Source organism: Pogona vitticeps, chromosome 1 (genome assembly GCF_051106095.1).
Source record: "Pogona vitticeps strain Pit_001003342236 chromosome 1, PviZW2.1, whole genome shotgun sequence".
NCBI classification, from domain to species: domain Eukaryota; kingdom Metazoa; phylum Chordata; class Lepidosauria; order Squamata; family Agamidae; genus Pogona; species Pogona vitticeps.
Genome location: NC_135783.1, coordinates 180,345,907 through 180,367,151, shown reverse-complemented (window position 1 = coordinate 180,367,151; position 21,245 = coordinate 180,345,907). Strand labels below are relative to the sequence as shown.

The following is a 21,245-nucleotide window of genomic DNA, read 5'->3' as shown; positions in this document are numbered from 1 at the left end:
TCTTATTCACTCTGGCTGTAATAGTCAATTCCTCTGTCTTTCTTGCACTGGTCTGTTTCATGTCAGCTAATTGATATCATTCCTTGCATATTGTGATAGGCTCTTGTTTCACTCTAAAGATATTCCACCTAATTTGTTACAATGAACTAGCTTTAGCATTTAAATGCCTGCATGCTCTGGGGGTCATATTCCTGCATTGGTGCTCCATAATTTTTAAGAGGTGTTTTGGTTCCACAAATGGCAAAGGGATTTCATGCTACGTATATTTATTTTACAATATGAAATGTGGAAGGGTGAGAAAAGAGAGCAAGATCATAATAACAGAAGCTTTGGAGTAGATGAGAACTGGTTTGTTTTTTCTGGTTTCACCCAACGTTCATTTTTTAAGTTTTCAGATTTTATGCCTACCTCCCAGCTTTGATGAAAGCTGGAGGAGAGCTTTTAAAGGGGGTTTGTGAAAGGCAAAAAGTTTTCCAGCCCTAGATGGCAGATTGTGTATTTAGCAGAGCAGGCGTATTGCGTTACTTCACACAGCCAGAAATAGTAGAGAAATGCATTTTCATCTACATCTATCTGCTTCCTCTCTTATACTCTTTTTTGAGTTTCTCCATTTGTCCTGGCAATAGAAGATAAACCACCAAACAGCAATGCTCTCATGTTGTTATATTAGCACTTATTACAATTGAAATTGCCAGTATGCATTTAAAAAAATACCTGTAAATCAGGGGTCTCAAACATGCGGCCCAGGGGCCATTTGCGGCCCCCCAGATGATAGTTTGTGGTCCTCGCCTTGCCTGCCCCCCCAAAGCGCCCACACATTCTCTGCTCTCAAGAGTAAAAAAAAGCCCTGCCTCGCTCGCCGGCTGTCTCCCAAGACAGCACCTCTTGCACCCTCCATCCAGAACTGCAGCCTGCCAGCCAGCCCACTTGTCTGTTGGCTAAGGAAACTCCTGGGTGGCTTCCTCAGGCTCTTGCTCCGCTTGGCGGAAAATCTGATGTGGCCCAGCCTCACCCAGACTCTGTCTCTAGCGGCCCCCAGGTAAATTGAGTTTAAAACCCCTGCTTGTAAATACTTGTTTTGTGTAAAAGAGAGTGTCCAGATTTGAAGATGGGGGACAGGTAAATTGTTGAAGCTGCTGCACCTCTTTCTATTATGCAACATGATCTGACTTCCCCCCTGTAATATTATGGAACATCAAGGGAATAATGTTTTTTAAAAAAGAATCTATGAATGCAAAATCAAATACTATACCCGAGGCTTGATTAAATTGTGTCAGAAGGGAAGGCAGTAAGAACAAATGTATGATCTGGAATGGGGCCAAGATGCAAGGTATAATGTAGACTCTCATATCCATTGAGTATGTTTGTATTAGACAAGGAAGCTCTCTTCTCAGTTGCTATTAGATTCAGACCTTTCCAGAATTGGTCTGAGGGCCATTTTACACTATGCATGTAATTATATTTGCAAAAATTGTATGATAGTTACATGGAAATCCTCTTTTCACTCTTTAGATTTTTGGCAAATAACAGGAGTCTGAGCATGGTGTGATGTTATAGGTACATGCTTGTGTGATCTGTGAATGTCCTGTTTTCAGGAAAGCTGTAAAATGATGAATGGCTATACATACACTGAGTACTTTGCAGCAGCTTGAGGGAATAATGCTTTATATATATGCTTTATCTGGGAGCGGGGGGGGGATGCTTGTTGATCTGGCCTGGGACATCTCCAATCACCCTCCTTTTTCCAGATGATCTTTTCTGCCTGCTAGAGATTCAAGTGAAAAAAAAAAGGCTTTCTATATGGGTCAATGTTTTCTCTTTCCAACTTGAGGCACTAGAGGGAAAGCAGGAAGTGGTGAAAGCTTCCTGCAGAGAAACTTGTGCTGATGCTCTTGAGAGGAAAGGTGCTTGCCTTCCACTCGTGTTCTCTTCGCATTGTCAGGCTTAAATTTCACTCTGGCTCTTTTTCCACCTGTTCCTTGGACATAGCCAGCACTGTACGTACTTAGGAAGAAGTGCAGAAGGGAGGGGCCCAATATGTCTGAACAGTGGCTAGGAAGAAATCCCTGTTCAAAGAAAGATACATTCTAACCCCTAAGAGTGGAAAGAGCAGCTGAACATGCATGCTAGGGGCTCTACAGAAAAAAAAAATCTTTTCTTGTTTTTTCTAGCAAAAAGGGATGTAGTACTTAGCACATTTCTGAATAGCTTCATAACCTCTGTACCTTTCAAGGACTTGTACTCTCCCACCTCACCAGAGTTAAATACTATTCTTTTCAAAGGACATGAGTGGTTCTACACCTCCAGTCTTCTAATATTTTCCACTTTATTTCACAGAAGCCCCAGCCAGCATGATCACACACATACACACCCTTAGGAAAGTTGTCAAAATCTCCAAAGACTGCAATAATTATCTTTCCGAATCCATGCTGGATACATATTGTTTCTTAGTGGGATGATTTGACTTTAGAAGGCGTTTGTAGGCTATGACTTGGCAGAATGCTCTGTGTATGTTGGGCTTTATAGACCAGTGGCAGGTAAACTAAGCTGAAGCTAGCAGATTACAGTCACTGTGAAGCTAGATAGGCACAGAAGTCCTTTGATAGAGCTTCCAATTGACCTTTTTCTTCTGGAGCAACCCCACCCTCTCAATAGATGCATTAGGATATCCATGTCATGCCTATTGGATTGTGGTTTTCTTTCTCACTGTTAAGACTGTTCTCACTGTACTTGAATACATGTCTTAAGGCAATGTGTTACATTTAGAGGTGAATTTTGCCGTAGGCTCGCTGCTTGAATTCATTAGTAATTTGAGTTATACTGTATCAAGTTGCAGTGAAACTCAGAATTTCACTGGAGAAACGCCAATATACCAGAAAAATACAGTTCAGCCAACATGCTAGAGGCCAGCTGTTTAATGAATAAAATAACATTTTTAGAGAGCCACAAAAGAAGTTGAAAAAAAATCACCTGAAAATTATACAGATAAATACAAAATGTGGTTGTTGGATACCTTTTGGTTTTATGTAAAATCATCTGCAAAGACCCAATAGACAGAAGGTAGCATTTGAATCAAGGGAGATAGTTGTTCAGGTAAACTACACAATTTCAACTCCTAGCTTTACGAGTATAGAAGGATGAATGCCATCCCTCACAACAAGAGGTGACCAAAGTGCTAGTCATAGGTGAAGTGCAACCCTTCGGCTGGTTTTGAACCCCTGGATTTTGGTCCACCCCAGCACAGAAGATGTGTGAGGGCTACAACATTGGTGGTTATATTCCAGAAGTTGGAGGGTGATGCAGTTAGTCATTTCAGGTTGTACTTCATCCTGTTTTAGCTCCTCCAAGTAACTTTAGTTCCTCTTTCAAAGTGACTAGAAAGACAGGTCCAGTTTTGAAGAAGTCTAAAGGAATATGGGTGGGTGTGGGTTTGGGTGTGAGAGTGACCCTAAATCACCAGTTTTCACCTCCTGGAGGCTTCTGAAGAAACAGTCAGTTTTTAGGCTACATTTTCTCCTCAAGAGGCTGAAAATACGCTGCAGGTATTGTTGCAAAGTTCTGAATTTTCCAACAGAATTCTCTTTTGCTACACAGTAGAAGTACAGAGATATACAGAGGAAAAGACCTGAGTTCCTCTGATAGTCCACCCCTTTCTCATTAACTAGCACTTCGCGTCTCATAACTTACTCCGAGGCATTTCTAGGAGAAAGAATTTTAAAAATCCGCTTCTTTACGTACAGTTGCCAGAAATTATCGACTTGTGCATGCTGCTCTCTTTGCTCTCTCCTAGTCACACAAGCTACAGACAGGGTGCAAAGTTGTAAACAGAACGCCAAGAGAAGCAGCCCTCTAGAGTCCCGAACCAATCCCTGGGAATTGCCTGTCTGTGCCTCACAGAGATGACATTAGGCATATATTGTGAATGAAATGCGAAAAGCTTGTTATGTGCTTCTATTCAAATTGTTAATAGTAGAAGACCTACTTTGTGGTAGCATTTCTTATGAAACTAAGCTTGTTCCATGCTTTTCCAGTGTTGTGATTCTTGTCCAAGGACCACTTGATTGGGTTATTCCAAGGATGCCTTTTCTACCTCTCTTGCTTTAAGATCATATTTTGAGGCCTTGTTAGATTGGTAGGCATAGGAGTCAGGATCTTCTCAGTTGTAGCCTTACGTCTGCAAAGTTCTCCCACCTTGAGATGTGTGTTGTCCCATCAGTATGCAGCTCTTTGCACAACGTAGGTCCTTATACAGTGGTGCCTTGCATTACGATGTTAATTCATTCCAGCGAAATCGCTGTAGAATGAAAACATCGTAAAGCGAAAATTAAAAAGCCATTGAAACGCATTAAAACCTGGTTAATGCATTCCAATTGGCTAAGAACTCACCGTCCAGCAAAGATCCTCCATAGGGGCGGCCATTTTCGGGTGCCTGTGCAGCGAAAAATGGCTCCTAAATACAGCAGGGAGCCGTTTTGAGCACCCGGTGGCCATTTTGAAAACCCAACGATCAGCTGTTTTGATCATCAGGAAGCGAAAATCGGTTCCCGAAACAGGGAACCAATCATCATGTAGCGAAATTCCCCCATTCAAAACGTCATTTTGCTATCGCAAAAACCTCGTCGTAATGCAGATTCGTCGTTAAACAAAGCGCCCATCTTGCGAGGCACCACTGTACATGTTTTTAAAAACCCATCTGTTTTGGCGTGTGTGGGGCAGGTCTGGAATGTAATGGCATGAATGTTGGAAATTTCAACAAAATAATTGGCTACAGATTTGAGCTAGTAAAAGTAGCACAATTCATTAAGGTAAATATTAAGAATTTTCTGTATTCGATTCCAACTATCAGCATAGAGTGGTCTTTATAGAAACAGCAGTCTGAGTACAAAAAGGTAAAGTTCTCTATGCTATTGAATCATTTTTGCCATTTGAAAATTCGCACCATAGCATGCTGGAAAACTGCTGTTTTTGCAGCTTTTCGATCATTACTGCCTGCAAGTTACTTATTTTAGAATATTGATGTTTGTAAAGAACAGTTTCTTAAATTAGCCCAATTTTGTCTTTACACTGTAATATTGTTCGTTGCGATGCTGGTTTCAGAGTTGAGCAGAGTACAATCCAGGCTATGAATGATGGAGTACCAACTTATATTGAGAAGAGAGGAACATGGTGTCATGATTTGCTGCACTGGTTTGAAGGCTGCCAAGGATTACTTATACACAAGCTGTCCTTGGGGAACGAAGACCCTTCAGCTGCTTTAAAATTTATGCTAATAATAGTTCAGCATTGAAAACCCCATTCATTTGCCATCTTAACAAATCTCTAGCATACATTACTCATAGTGTCTTGGAAAAATTAAGCTCCAAGTGTATGGAAAATTAGTTAATTTGTACTCTGAGGAATTTTTAGTTTATTGAATAGCATTATCCACTTTATTTCAGAAGGCGCCAGTCAAGCAAAAGCGCATTACACTGCTCTAGGTTAAGTCACCCAGTGTGTCGCTTGATTCCTAAGCACTTTTTTTGTACTGTACTATCTGAGGCTCATGCCATGTGACCTTTCTTAATTTCTTAATCAGGTTTGGCAAGAAGAAAGAGGACAAAGCTGCAAAAAGTGATCAGAAAGGAAACTCCAAGCATGCTGCTCTCAAAGAAGAGGACCTCGAAAAGATGAAGGAGGAGCGGGAAAGGTGAGCAAGGTGTTTCGCCTTGTATTGGCGGACGAGGCAGGATGAGCGGTTGGCAGCAGGAAGCCGTGGGAACTTACTCCAGAGATAGTATCGCACACTCCTTTTCCCCACCTGTCTTAAGCAGACACACTATTTCCCTTTATTCAAACTCTTTCTGGGCTCTTGAACAATAATGACCAATGCTCTGCTCTTTCCACATGCTGCCTTTATTGCTTGTTTTCCTTAGTAGTGACTTTCACTCCCTGGGACCAGTCTTTGATAGTGGCCAACGGGCCACCGATAGACGTTCTGCTTAAACTTGCAGCTCGCTCCCAATCAGACTTCATCTCACTTTCAAGCGAAGTGACATTGTCTCCCCAGTCCTATTCTTGCTTCATAGGGGGGGAAAAGGTAACATGCCACTTTTGAAGTGGCTTTATTCACTGGCAGCTGCACCGTGGGATCATGGAGCATATTAACATCCTTATAAAAATACCCAAGGAATAGATTCATTCTGGTGATCCTTGTTTTTTGCTCTGCCTGTGCTGCCTACTCTGCCATGCTGTTTTGTTTCCTTTGAAAGAATAGTTAGCATCCCAAAAGCAAAAAAATATTATTCCAAAGGAATATTTGGAATAATTGAGATTTACATTTGTGTCTTTCAAACCACATGCTGGCTGTGGGATTTTGAAGCTGCAGTTAGTTTGGTGAGTCGCAAGCAGTGAGTGGTCCTCCATGCAATATTTATTGTTCTGTTCAAACTGTTGTTTGGTGTTGCAATTTATTCTTAAAATGCTTTTCTAGATAAAAAAAAATATGCATAAAGCATCCCCGTGGGCCGTTTATGGTCCTTTTTAAAAGGCAGCCTCCTTGGTAGAGGTGGTGCTGATCCTGAATCTATGTTTCCCATGGAGTGAGCAGATTATTTAGTGTTTGGCCAAGGCTTGCTCCAGCGCCACTGCAGTTTCTGTAATATACATCTGGTGTTGCTGCTCTGGGTCACTTCTGTATTTTAAACTTCTGCCTCCCGGCTTGGATGCTGGCAATTTGAGAGGAATGTGTCCTTCATTTTACAGAAGACAGTGTCTTTTATTAGGATCCTGGCAAGCAGCAAAGCATGTGTCCCCTCTGTTAAAGGGCCAGTGTTGTTTGCTAAAAGGTTGGCAGACTTAAGGAAGTGATCCTGTCTGTTTCTGGAGCTAATGTTCCGGTTGAACATAGAGTAATTGTTGATAGCATTTCTTTTAGTAATACATTTGCGTTCAGAATAGAATGTATTCCCTGGAGTGACAGTTAATTGGTAAGAACCTATTAAAAACAGTCAGTTCAATGCCTTTATAATTCTGGTTTATCTTCTCTAATAATTATTCACCTTTCTGACCTGGAAGTATTTGAGACTGAAATGGAGAACAGCAGGTGTGCTTAGAAGCTGATGAACCTAGGTGATATTTTTAACTCCCATATTTGATTCTTATCCCACAATTAACAAGAACAGATATATCATCTTTTTTCTACTGGGCAATTTTAGCTCTTTTAATTCTACTTTGAGGTGGAAGAAATATTTATCAAATGAAACCCTTCCCCCCAAGGAAGTCTTTAAATTATACCACATAGGTAAGCATTGAGGAAAGCATTCCTCCTTCTTTCCTGATTTCTCTGTTATATCTACATATCACATTCACCTCAATTCTGTCTGAACACAGGGTGGGTTCATATAGCTTAAAGCCATGAGATTTGGGCAGATGTGTTAACATTAGCCATTTCTAATGTATGAGAAATAATCATTTTAATGCATACTTGCCATGGCCCCACACTGCAGCTATACCTCTGGTCTGCTGAGGCAGGCAGCTGTGTAGGAGAGGTAGCAAAAATACAAACCTGAAGGTATGTCCTTAGAAGAACCATAAGCCTGCTAGTTCTTATGGAAATGTGCTTGCGTTTCTTCTGCCTATGCCTTTTATACCATGTATATTCAATTTCTACCATAAGTCACCCTCCTATTGCTTTCATGGACTGTATCTAGTTGTCTACTAGTGTGGTGCTGTTCTGTTCAAAGATTATCTTCAATTATCCTGTAGCAGCTCTGTTTGGGAACAACAACAACAACAACAACAACAACAACAACAACAACAACAACAACAACAACAACAACAACAACAACAACAACAACAACAACAATCCCATAATGATGATGATGATGTCCATATACACATGATGTATATGGATTATATTAAGTTGCTTGCAAATTCTCACGATAAACTGAGTAGTCTCTTAAACACTGTTGAGTGTTACAGTATAGATATCAGTGTGAACTTTGGTGTTTTTAAATGCGCTGTTATCCACATGAAAAAAGGCAGCTTCTCAGAAGGCAGCAACTATGCACTTCCTAGTGGGCAATTTATTCAATGCTTAGATGAGCAGCAAACTTATAAATGTGCAGGTGTCCATAAAAATCACAATATATACCACAAGGAACATAAATTATTATTCAGGAACAAATACAGAACATAATTTGATGCAAAAGGAAAAATTATTGTCATCAACATGATTTACTTCCTTGTTTGTTTGATTTCTGTATTGCCCATCTGGCAACTCAGGTCACTCTGGGCAGTTTACACAGTACAATAAAACAAAAGTATAAAGGCAAAACAGTACAATATCAGAACAATAATACAGAATAGTCAATACAATATGGACAAATGAAAATAATATCAATAATGAAAGCATGACGGGTGGTTGAACATTAGCAAATATCTAGTTTTTTGAGTGCTATTGTATCAGGGTATAATAGAGTCCGGGAAGGCCTGTCTAAATAACTGTTTTTAGTAATTGCTTAAAAATTCCCAATGAAGGTGCCAGGCATATTTCAGGTGGGAGACTATTCCACAATTGCGGAGTAACCACTGAGAAGGTCCAGTTTCTGGTCACGCAGGGTCAAAACTCTTAACCGCTCAGCCTGGGAAGATCTTACAGGACAGGCAGATCTGGACGGAAGGAGGCGTTCTGCCAGATAACGAGGCCCCAAACCATTTTAGGGCTTTGTATGTTGATACCATTACCTTGAAGCTAGCACCCTGAGGCTGGAAGTACAGAGATCTCGATAATTTAAATGAAAAAAAATACCCTGTCAAAATACTGGCAGCATCATCCAGAGGCATGTATGGAACGCCTTTTTTGCCATGGAGGATGGATGGGTGTAGGCTGGTCAACTTCAGGAATCTCTGTACGGGTCAAATAGTGAAACTTCAGAACAATTTCCACTTCATCAGATGATAGTAGAGTAATAGTAAAGTAAGAAGTAAGAACCAGTCTACATTAATGAAAGTTTCACAGCAAAAGAATAATATGGCCTGAGAAACCTTTATATGGACAGCACTCTGGCTGACTCCTGGATGATAATGTTGATAAACAACAATCATACCTGTGTCTTAAATTAGGCTGTCTACAGGCTGAAACTGAGGGATTCATATATGCAATCCAGGACTAAGTTATTTGCACTAGACACCATCAGAAAGTAATTATGAAACAAGGTATAAGTGATATATGTGGAGCCTGTCATGAATCCGAAGAAACAATTCATCATATCATACCTTGATGCCCTAAAATAGCATTAATGAATTATATGTGCAGTCATAACCAAGTTGCAAAGATAATTTTAGTAGCTTATCAACTGTTAACATATTTTCCTTCTTATTATAAATTCCAGCCACATCTAGTTTTTGAAAAATGTAACCAGAACATTATACTAAAAGTTATGACAGATGAAACAATTGATTTTAATGAGCCAGATATTATATTTCTGGATAAACAATAAAGAAGAACATACCTTATAGTAGTTAGATTTCTGTCAGCAGAATATTACAAAAAGTACAAAAAGTACAAAAATTGTTAAGTACCAAACATTAAGGGAAATAAATTAAAAGAACAGTATACAGTGCTGCCTCAACTTATGAACGTCCCTACTTACGACCATTCCAAGTTATGACCAGCTCTGGCCACAAAATTTTGTTTCTACTTGCGACTGGAGCTTCCACTTACGAACAGAAAAAGACAGGGAAAAAAGGTGGGAAATTCAAATTTCTGTAGGTGGCGACGAGGCTGCTTCTTTGTAGCTCTTTCACCCCAGCAGTTAGAGAGTGTGTGTCATCTTTGGAGGCTCGGGACTGCCTCCTCCTGCTTCTGAGAATGTGTATGTGTGTTTGCAGGGAGGCTTCGGGCTGCCTTGTATGGTAAGGCGCTATTTTCTGCTTTTTAAAAACTGTTCTTGGTGTTTTTGCAGTGTGGTTTTGAGCTGGGGGGTTGTTTCTGTGCTGTGATGGGTCTTGGGGGTTGTTTTTTGATGTTTTCCCCCCATTTCTGATGGGCCTTGGGGGGTTTGGTTGCTTTTTGGAGTTTGTTTCCCCATTTCTGATGGGTTTTGGGGTTTTGTTTATTGGTTGGGTTTTTTCCTCATTTCCTATGGGTCTTGGGGGGTTGGTTGCTTTTGGGGGGGTTCCCCATTTCCGATGGATCCTGCATGCTTCCCTTGCCTTTTCCTCTTTTTTCTTTGCATTTCCGACCTGCCCCCTTTGTTCTCTGTGCATTTTCGATCTGCTTCGTTTGTTTTCTGTGCATTTCCAATGGGTCTTGCACGCTTGATTGCTTTTCTTTTTCCCCCTCTTTGGCTGGAAGGGATTAATGATGTTTACAATGAGTCTTGCAGTGATTTTTGGCGTGTGTGTGTATGGTTTTTTTCCGGCCAGAACGTATTAATTGCATTTCAATGCATTCCTATGGAAAATGGTGCTTCGATTTATGACCATTTCAAGTTACATCCATCTTCTAGAACGGATTATGGTCCTAAGTAGAGGCACCACTGTACAAATTTAAGCAAGCAGAGTTATTCCAAGATCTTTGGTTACAAATTTAAAGTGATTGCCAGTCGCTGCCCATTTGCTTCCTGAAAGTCAAACATCAGCGATTGGTCCAAACCGTTATCTCACCCATAGATTTTTTAGGATTTGACTCATGATGATGTTTAGACTTGACCGTTTGGTCTGCCCACATGTATCAGCAAAGCTGAGAAATAAGTATAGTCATATATGTGCCATCAAATCAATGCTGCCCTTTGATGACCCTTCCCGGTGTTTTGTATGTATAGAGAATTCAGAAGTGGTTTACAATTCTCTTCTTCTGAGGTACTCTCAGAATGTGCAGTTTGCCCAAGGCTGCACAGGCTGGTGCTTCTTCTACAAGGCAAAGCAAGGAATCAGACTCTTGGTCTCTTGCTCCACTATCACGCGCTTCAGCTCACTGAGCTATCCATCTTCCCATAAACCTATGTCTAACCCGTCTAACCCATGTCCGTATACATGCACATGGATGTGCTGGTCTCTCTCTCTCTCTCTCTCTCTCTCTCTCTCTCTCTCTCTCACACACACACACACACACACACACACACACACACAATTTTGTGTGTGTGTGTGTGTGTGTGTGTGTGTGTGTGTGTGTGTGTGACCAGCACATCCATATGCGTGTATATAATTAACTATTCTTCAGAATTTTCCAGGGCATTATCCATGTCAGTTTTGTAACTTTTCAGAATGGTCATCTAAAACTGGGGGAGAGATGGTCAGCAGATAACATGAGAGGGAATCAGTGCAAAAGGGTTTTCCACCCATTTGTTGAGTTTCCTTCTATAAGCATTTTTGAAATCGTTTCGGATACAATATTACAGATGAAAATTTTTTTTAGCTGCGTCCCAGAGTTCGCTGATCCGAAATAAGTAATTGCTGAAGATTAAATCCTAGTATAACCTTCATTCCTAGATTTTAATACTGCTTGGATTATGCCTTTGTGCCTGCAGTTTACAGTCATCTGTAGTATATGCCTAGAGGGGTAGGTAACTTGTGTAGGTACTCTCCAGGTGGTATCGGCTTCGCTGGCTGCAGTTGATGGGGCTTTCAGTCCAGGAATGCTTGAGGACTATTATTTGCCTACCCCTGGCAAAATTGTCATTACTTCTCTGTGTCCCCCCCCCCCCAGCCCTTAGTGGCTTGCCTAAGAATGTGCAAATTGACTCCAGTGGAGAGCATTGTGTTTGTGTCGATGTGAATGTTATTTTGTGTGGTTCCCTGGCAAGAGCTCATTCGTAGCTTCCTATGTACAGTAGTGCTTTCAAACAACAGGCATGCTTTGTCTGAACCAGAGAAGGCAAAGTTAACTCCAGAGCCAGCGTTTGGTGTGTGATGCTGGCAGATAAGAACAATTTATTGCCAGTTCTTGAAAAGGTAGCAGGGTGATTTTATCAATAATAAAAAGGAACACTGGCTTCCTTGTGACATATGACTAGGAGAAAAAATGCAGGAGAGCTTGGTAAAATAAGCTTGAAGTTATTCAGTTGAGTGGAACTTTAGTGCTTTATGTTTTTATTGACTGTTCACCTAATGATGGCTTATGCAGACAGTAAAGATGAGCTTTATAACTCTGCCCCAAGATTCACTAATCCCATAATGTATAATGTAATTCAGGTCTAAGATTTTAATGCACATATTGGCAGTGACAACCACACACTGAGTCTGTGCCATAGATCTTGCTGCCACTATGACTTCACTAGCTGCATACTTCGTCTTGCCTCCTGAATGGACCAGGAAAGATTTACAAGGATGTAAGCACTGCACACTCAGCTGCTCATTCCTTATTAGGAGAGAAATTAATTTATAGTAAATTTAACAATTTGCAGGGCCTAGATATGGGAGGGAGAGTCATCCAAGTACGCAAAAGCCACACAGATAACTGGGTTTTGCATGAAGTTTTAATTGCTTCCCTAATTACAGACATTGGTAAAAGAGTGTATTACCATTTCACTGTTAACTTCCCATGTGTGGTAACCTGACGGATTGGTGCCTTGGCGAATGGAAACAGAGAGAGGAATTTCCAAATGTGGCTCCTCTTTGTGCTATTTACTTGAAGGAAAGTGACAATCATTCAACAATGCCCCCTTCCAGCCTCCAGAAGATCCAGGTGTCTGGTACAAAGCATTGGTAGCAAAGGTCTGCATAGCTGATTCTGTGTGTAGGTGCAGTAGTTGCAGGATCCAGGATCAGAATCCTGGACTCCATGTTACATTATGGGATCAGTGAATGTTGGGGCAGAGTTAAATACCACCATACAGATATCACATTTACCCACACATTCCCATAGCCATACATCACAAAGGGTATCTGGTATTACACTTCTTCCAGCGTTCCAAACCCCAAAGGTCCCTGCCTCTTACTCCTGAATTACTTCAAGTCAGGAAGAGGCAATGGGAGCAGCTTGGAAGAGGCTCTCCTCCTTAGGTGCCAGAAGCGAGAAACACTTGAGAGTGTTTCTTTTTTTTCTTTCTTTTTCTTTTTTTACTATAATTCCCAAAAATCTCCCCACCAGCATAGATGCTCTGACAGCAGTTCAAACTGTTCCAAACTATGGGAGCTGTTCTCTCAAAAAGTAACTTCTTAAACTTGTGGTGCATCACCAGTTTTGCCAGACACTAAGTCTGGGGGTTTAGGATTTTCTTTGTCTCCCTCAAAGAATACCACAAACAGACCACATCTTTTGTCCCACACCTTCACGCATCAGAGGAGCAACAAAAATCTCAGCTCTCTAGTAAGGGGCCACGGCAGTCCTTCATTTGGCAGGAATGCATATGGAATCATTCTGTAGCAGGCAAATACTCCAAGCAAACCCAATGGCACACTGGTTAGACTGCAGTACTGCAATCAGGTCTCTGCTCAGGTTCAGGTAGCCAGCTCAAGGTTGACTCAGCCTTCTATCCTTCAAAGGTCAATAAAATGAGTATCCAGCTCTCTGGAGGACAAAGTGTTCCTCATATAATTATGTTGTAAACTGTTCAGAGAGTGCTCTAGCGCTATGGGATAGTGCATAAATCTAAACAACAACAATAATGCAGAGATTCTTATAGATTGGTGATGACCTTTTGAGCCATTGGTTTCTGAAACTGATGTCTTATAAGCCAAGATATCTCTTTTATGACCCAAGAGTGGGCAACCTTGTGTCCTTGAGATATTTTTACATTACAGTTCGCAGCATTTCTGTCTGTTGCTCATACTGGCTGGGGCTCATTGGACCTAGAGTCTGAAATCACATTGCTGAGTACAGTGTAAGAAAATTCTTAACTTTCAGTCCTTTCCTAATTGGGGAAATAAAGAGTTTGCACTGTGATTCTCAGAGTTGTGCATATGCATGCACCAAACCAGTGTGCATGTGTGCCCCCAAGAATCATGGCAGGGACACTTTATTTGCTGATTAGGAAGGGACTGAAAGTTACGAATTTCGGTGACAGGCTTTCAGCCAATATTCGGAGTGCTGCAGCTTCCTCACCACTCCTGCGGGTTCCGGATCTCTACCCTCTCTCTTCAACAGCTTATGTTTATTTTGATGAAGACTAGTCAGGTTCATAGCCTCGGGAGATTAGGTAATTAGCCACTGAAAACCTCAAATTTGTTCCAGAAACAGCTGTGTTAAACCAAAGTTGTGCAATACTTAGCCGTATCTGTGTGCCATTTTAAATTAACACCTCACCCAAAGATCATTGTTTAATACTATTTCTTACTCTTTTTTTATTATTTTCTTTATGAGCTATGACCTTCTGAGTCAGTGCTAAAAGACCCTGAGAGCATCATAAACACTGAAGATATTTTTTTTTTCTGTGCCCTCTTACCTGATTCATTAGAGAGCCGACAGCTCCTAAATAAAGTTTTTAGAGCCTTAGGCTGATTCCCTGTCTTATTGCATGTAAAGTCACCATGAAAGTCATACTTCACAAAATTGGACTTAAAAGATTTACCATCGAGTCAACAGAAAGAAAACATTGTTTTCAATGTATTCTTCTGTTCATTAAAAAAAAAATTAAGATTATTGTGGGAAGAGGCAGACTTCCTTTTTCTTAAATGAAAAGCGCCTCTTGCTTCCCATCCTTAACTTTAAAGCATGTTGCGTTTTAATAATCTTGTCTTTGAAGATTTTTCTAAAGTAAACCAGATGTATCAGGTAGGCAATGTTTTCCCATAATTTACCTTCTTTTCAACTGTATTTAATACTAATATCAGCTTGAAGACAGCTGTTTTCTTGGTTCTATACATATTTTATTTAAGTAACCCTACTGAGAATAAAGTCTTATTTCCAGGAGAGCCTAACATCTTTCTATTATGCACTCTCACTCTCCAGTTCACTCATTCTCTCCACCACCATCTTTTGCTTCTCATTCTCTCTTTTTCTTTTTTTAAAACAAAAAGCATGCTGAGAATCTGAACTGTGAATGTAAAGATGGTCTGCAGGCCATGCGGCACCTTCCTGCTAATTCACTTAAGAAAGAAAGCTCATTCTACTGATGCAAATGTTTATGTCTTCAGATTTTTCACTAGAGAAAATCTGTCTACAAGTAGAGAGAAATAAGAAGTGAAATGTACATCTGGCTCTTGTCTTTTGTTCAGTACTTTGACATGGACTGAGCATTTAAGAGGTGAATCTCAGACTTAAGACCTTGTAAACAATTTCAACTTTGTGTTTTACTCGAATTCTAGGAAGCCTTCCAAAGTTGTACCACTGTTCTTCCATCTTATCGGCTCTATGCCTTTGCTGCATGCTAGGATCCTCTACATATGCTTTCGATATTTGGGAAATTGCAATTTAATGTTGCAGCTGTGGATACTCCGCACAAGCTAAACTCACAGAAATGAAAACATTTTTAACCCTATATAGGAAGGAAAGCTAGTGGGTTGAAAATCTGTTTTATTGCCAATGTTTATTTGAGTTTATACTGTTTCCATCCAAAATAATGTGATACAGTGGTGCCTTGACTTACGAACGTAATTGGTTCCAGAACGCTGGTCGTAAATTGAAATTGTTATAAGTTGAAGCACCATTTCCCATTGGAATGCACTGAAATGCAATTAATCCGTTCCAACTGAAGGAAAAAATCCCCCCCCCAAAAAAATCACTGCAAGACCCATCGGAAATGCAAATAAAGTAAAGCAGAAAGCAAGAAGAGCGTTCAAGACCCATTGGAAATGCAAAGAGAGCAAAGCAAAAAACAAGCACATTGTGCAATGCCCATTGGAAATGCAAAGAAAGCAAAGCAAAAAGCAAGCAGATCATGCAAGACCCATTGGAAATGCAAAGAAAGCAAAGCAAAAAGCAAGCAGATCCTGCAAGACCCATTAGAAATGGGGGGGGACCCAAAAAGCAACCAAACTCCACAAGACCCATCGGAAATGGGGGGGGGGAAATCCCAACAAACGAACAAACCCTCCAAGACCCATCACAGCACAGAAAGATAATCCCACCACCCAGCCCAAAACCATGCTGCAAAACCCACACAGAACAGTTTTTAAAAAGCGGACAGCAGCACCTTACCTTACCAGGCAGTCCAAAGCCTCCTCTGATCGCATACTCTTTAACCGCTGGGGCGAAAGAGCTGCAAAGAAGCAGCCTCTTCACCTACCAACAGTTAGCAATTTGAATTTCCTGCCTTTTTTCCCTGCCTTTTTGTGTTCGTAACTGGAAACTCCAGCCTCAAGTCGAAGCAAAATTTTGTGGCCAGAGCTGGTCATAACTCGAAATGGTCGTAAGTTGGGACATTCATAAGTCAAGGCACCACAGTAGTGGAAATCACCATTATAGTGACTCATCCCATGGCTTGTTTTACAGAAGGAATATAAAAACAGATATTTGTTAGGGTTCTTCTAAAATAAAATTTAGACAATATAGTTAAAAATCAGTCTTAATACACCTTATGTTGCTCCGTTTCAGGTTCTTTGTAGAATTTGTACATTCTTTGTAAATTGTTTGTAGAATTTTGCAGGGAAATAAGGAGAAAACAGAGATTGTACTGAAGAGTTGCTGGTACCTATGGTCCCAAATCAATGGAAGTTATGCTTCATAACCACATAGGGCTCTTAAAGTAGAAAAAAAGTTTTGATTATTGAATTCTTAATAAAATCTAGCTAATTTTATTATGACCACAACTCAGCTTTAGAATGAGTATATCCGTGCTGAAACTCCAATATATGTTGCATCATATTTAGTAAGAGTTAATTCAACATAGCATTTCTCTTCATTGAATATTCCTGACTTAGCATCACTGCTAGGTTCTGTGGTTTAGGCAAAATAAAAGTGTTGGATGAGATCCCAGTTTTAATAGTTCCAATTTATTATAACCGTTGAACCCTGATCAGATCACAGATTGGATGAGGTCCCAGTTTTTTTAAATGTCCCAATTTACTGCTGCCTTGGAACCCTGATAAGAATACATATTTGATTAAGGCATTGGTATATTTTTTTTTCAAAATGCAGTTAATTACTTTTAGATTCTTATTAGATCATAGCAGCATAGTCGGGGTGTGCATGATTTGTGGGGAGGGATGACAGGATGATGTACAGGTCAAGGTCATCGTTCCATTTAAGCTGACTGCATGAGGTTATCATATTTCTGGTTTGCAACAGCAACACTGAACCAAAAGAACAGAATAGTCCCATCGTCCAAAGGATTTGAAATGGTTCTCATTTCAGATCTGTTGCAGCTGATGCTACTCTGCACAGCAGAAAATGGAGCAGTAGCTTCTCTTTCCCACTGGCCAGTTGAAGAAAGCAAAAGTGCGGTTAAGCAGTTCTGTTTTCTCTTCCACAGATCATAACACATCATAAGATACTGGGATGAATAAAGGTAGTGTTGGGACCTGACAGATCCAGTAAGGTGCCTTTAAGCCTGGTGCTTCTGTTGTACTTTTGTACTGTCTATCATTCAAATGTAAAATTTATGTGAGTTGAGATTTAAATTTGGTTTAAAAGAAGAAGAAGAAAGAAACAGTTCTCTGCCATCCTCCCTTCCATCTTAACAGTGTTCACAAGTGCTGTATTGAAGTCTGAAAGGCCAAGTTCTAAGCATCATTTGTAAACTATTCTGTATTTCATTCTATGAATCATAACACAGCCTTTAGTATAACATGGCAGATACTAGGCAAGCCAAAGCAGGTTTAGGACCTGACAGAGTGAGCAAAAGTGGTAAGTGGCCAACGCTTGCTGGAGTTTTGCTGTTATTATGGTCTCTGTGCCAGCAACACATTCTTTAATACGAAGCTGCAACACAGAGTTTCCTGGAGACATCCAAAATGAAAACATTGGCATCAGGTTGATCTGATCCTCACTAGACGTTCTAGCCTTCCTAGTATTACAATCACGCGCAGTTACCAGAGTGCTGATTGTGATACTGATCACTCCCTGGTGTGTAGTAGAGTAAAACTGCGAACAAAGAGAGTATATCATACGAAAAAGGAAGGAAGACCACGTATTGCCATCAGCACGACTTGTGATCAAAGAAAAGTGAAGGAATTCGCCCAAGCACTTGAGGAAGCCCTTCCAGGTCCGGCTAATGTAAATGCACCTGAATGATGGGAAAACTTCAAGAATGCTGTCTATAACACCGCCTTGTCCACCTTTGGCAAGAAGACCAAAAAGATGGCTGACTGGTTCGAAGCCCATTCAGAGGAGCTAATGCCAGCCATCGAGGATAAGAGAAGAGCTCTAGCAGCATACAAAACCTGTCCTAGCGAGTACAACTTGCAAGCTCTTCGAGCTGCTCGTAGCCAAGTCCAACAGGCTGCCAGGAGATGCTCCAACGATTATTAGCTCCAGTTCTGCTCTCAGATACAGATAGCAGCGGACACAGGTAACGTCAAAGGAATGTATGACAGTATCAAGCAGGCCTTAGGTCCAATACAGAAGAAATCTGCTCCCTTGAAGTCTGCTACAGGTGTGCTCATCCAGGACCGAGCACAGCAGATGGAACGCTGGGTACAGCACTACTCTGAGCTATATTCCAGAGAGAATGGAGTAACCGAAGAAGCATTAAATAACATTGAGTGCCTGCCTGTCTTGGAAGAGCTGGACAGTGAACCAACCTTAGCAGAAATAAAAGCGGCCTTGGATTCCCTCGCCTCCGGCAAGGCACCTGGAAAGGATAACATCCCTGCTAAAGTGCTGAAATGCTGTAAGGAGATCATCACCACCGAACTGTATGAAGTCTTTTGTCTCTGCTGGAGGGAAGGTGGAGTACCACAGGACATAAAGGATGCAAACATAGTCACACTGTACAAGAACAAAGGAGACATGGGCGACTGCAATAACTACCGTGGCATCTCTCTTCTTAGCGTTGTAGGGAAGCTGCTTGCCTGTGTTGTGCTGAAGAGGCTCCAGGTGCTTGCAGACAGAGTCTATCCAGAATCACAGTGTGGATTTCAAGCTAATAGATCCACCACTGACATGGTATTCTCCCTCCGACAGCTGCAGGAGAAATGCAGGGAACAACAACAGCCACTCTTAGTGGCGTTCATAGACCTTACAAAAGCATTTGATCTGGTTAGCAGGGATGGCCTTTTTAAAATACTTCCCAAGATTGGATGTCCACCTCGTCTCCTTAACATCATCAGATCTTTCCATGAGGGAATGAAAGGCACTGTAGTTTTTGACAGCTCAACATCAGACCCCTTTGACATCCGAAGCGGAGTGAAACAGAGCTGTGTCCTTGCACCAACACTTTTGGGGATCTTTTTTGCTGTCATGCTGAAGCACGCCTTTGGAACTGCAACCGAGGGTGTCTATCTCCGGACTAGATCAGACGGAAAACTCTTTAATCTCTCTAGATTGAGAGCGAACACCAAAATCCAACTGAAATGCATGCGGGACTTCCTCTTCGCAGATGATGCAGCTATTGTTGCCCACTCTGCTGAAGACCTCCAACAACTCATGAATTGTTTCAGCAAGGCCTGCCAAGACTTTGGACTAAGCCTGCCAAGACTTTGGACTAACAATCAGCCTGAAGAAAACACAAGTCATGGGCCAGGGCGTGGACTCACCTCCTTCTATTACCATCTCCACACAAGAATTGGAGGTTGTTCATGACTTTGTGTACCTTGGGTCAACCATCTCTGACACCCTCTCTCTAGATGTCGAGCTGGATAAACGCATTGGCAAAGCAGCTACCATATTCTCCAGACTCACAAAGACAGTATGGCTCAATAAGAAGCTGACGACACATACGAAGATCCAGGTCTCTAGAGCCTGTGTCCTAAGCACACTCCTGTACTGCAGTGAGTCCTGGACCCTTTGTGCACGGCAGGAGAGGAAGCTCAACACCTTCCATATGTCTTGCCTCCGACGGATTTTTGGTATCACCTGGCAGGACAAAGTTCCAAACAGATTAGTCCTAGAACGAGCTGGAATTTTCAGCATGTACACATTACTGAAACAGAGACGTCTACGTTGGCTTGGGCACGTCGTGAGAATGGCTGATGGTTGGATTCCAAAGGATCTCCTGTATGGAGAATTAGTGCAGGGAAATCGCCCCAGAGGGAGACCATGGCTGCGATACAAGGATATCTGCAAGCGAGATCCGAAGGCCTTAGGAATAGACCTCAACAGATGGGAAACCCTGACATCTGAGCGTTCAGCCTGGAGGCAGGCGTTGCATCACGGCCTCTCCCAATTTGAAGAGACCCTTGCCCAGCAGGCTGAGGCAAAGAGGAAGTCACAGAAGCAGCAAAACCAGGGAGCTGGACAGGGGACAGATTGGATTTGTCTTCAGTGTGGAAGAGATTGTCATTCTTGAATTGGCCTCCTCAGCCACACTAGACACTGTTCCAAGTCCTCCATACAGAGCACGTTACCATAGTCTTTCAAGACTGAAGGATGCCTAACTTTTTAATTCACATGGAAAATGTAGTTTAGGATCTACGTGTTCTTTTTTTAACATCCCTCTTCCATTTTCTTTCCCATGTTAACAACATTCACAAGTGTTCAAGGCCTATAAGGGTATGTTCCAAATAGCTTTGGTAAAGACATTCCACCTTTTGATAATGACTTGGAACAGAGGCATAAACCTGGGAAATTCTTGCGAGAGTTAAGATAATTGTGCTTGTATTTGAATTGAATTTGAACTGACTTCTGTAATAGAGTGCTTTTCTATTGATCCTTCACTTGTCAAACCTCTCTCTTTCCAGAACTCATACTGGTCATCTTTTCAAAGTAAATAATGATGATTTATAGTAATTATAGATCAGAGGATAATATGGTGTTCCATATGCTGCAGAAGGCAGCTCTGAATCACTAACTTTGCTGGTACTCCTTTCTGAGCCAAAAATGGTTTGCAAAGGAGAGAGGAATACTATGCTGTGTGTTTTTTAAGTGATAGCTCCTTTATTCTGTTGCAATGTAGGGTACTGTGCATATAGCCTCTTGTTTTTGTACTTTTATTTCTTCCCCCTCTCTCTCTTTCTCTCCAGCTTGATAGAGGTCAGTTCAACACAGTCCACCCTTTGCCTATATGTTAGATGGGGATGGAAAAGAGAGGTTTCACCCTCCTGTTCTTCTTCGGTAGGCAAAACAGCTCTTGATGAAAAGGTGTTCTTGCTTAGCAAACCACAGGTCGAAATGGCTCTTTTGGTGTCCTTATGATGATGTCTGGGACATCCTTCTGCCAGTTCCCTGACTAAATCAAAGCCTCGGGTAGTCACTACAACTTAGTTGCACTGCCATGCAACACTCT

The 21,245-nt window shown here is 41.3% G+C and overlaps 1 protein-coding gene across 2 annotated transcripts in view; it reads left to right on the top strand.

Moving 5' to 3' along the window:
- The window catches only part of PARD3B (par-3 family cell polarity regulator beta), a 621,722-nt gene that overhangs the window by 416,668 nt on the left and 183,809 nt on the right, over nt 1-21,245 (top strand). For both annotated transcript variants that reach the window (XM_072978456.2, XM_072978451.2), the window contains exon 19: nt 5,576-5,686. In XM_072978456.2, the coding sequence (XP_072834557.2) occupies nt 5,576-5,686 (111 nt within the window). The remainder of the gene's footprint in view (nt 1-5,575; nt 5,687-21,245) is intronic.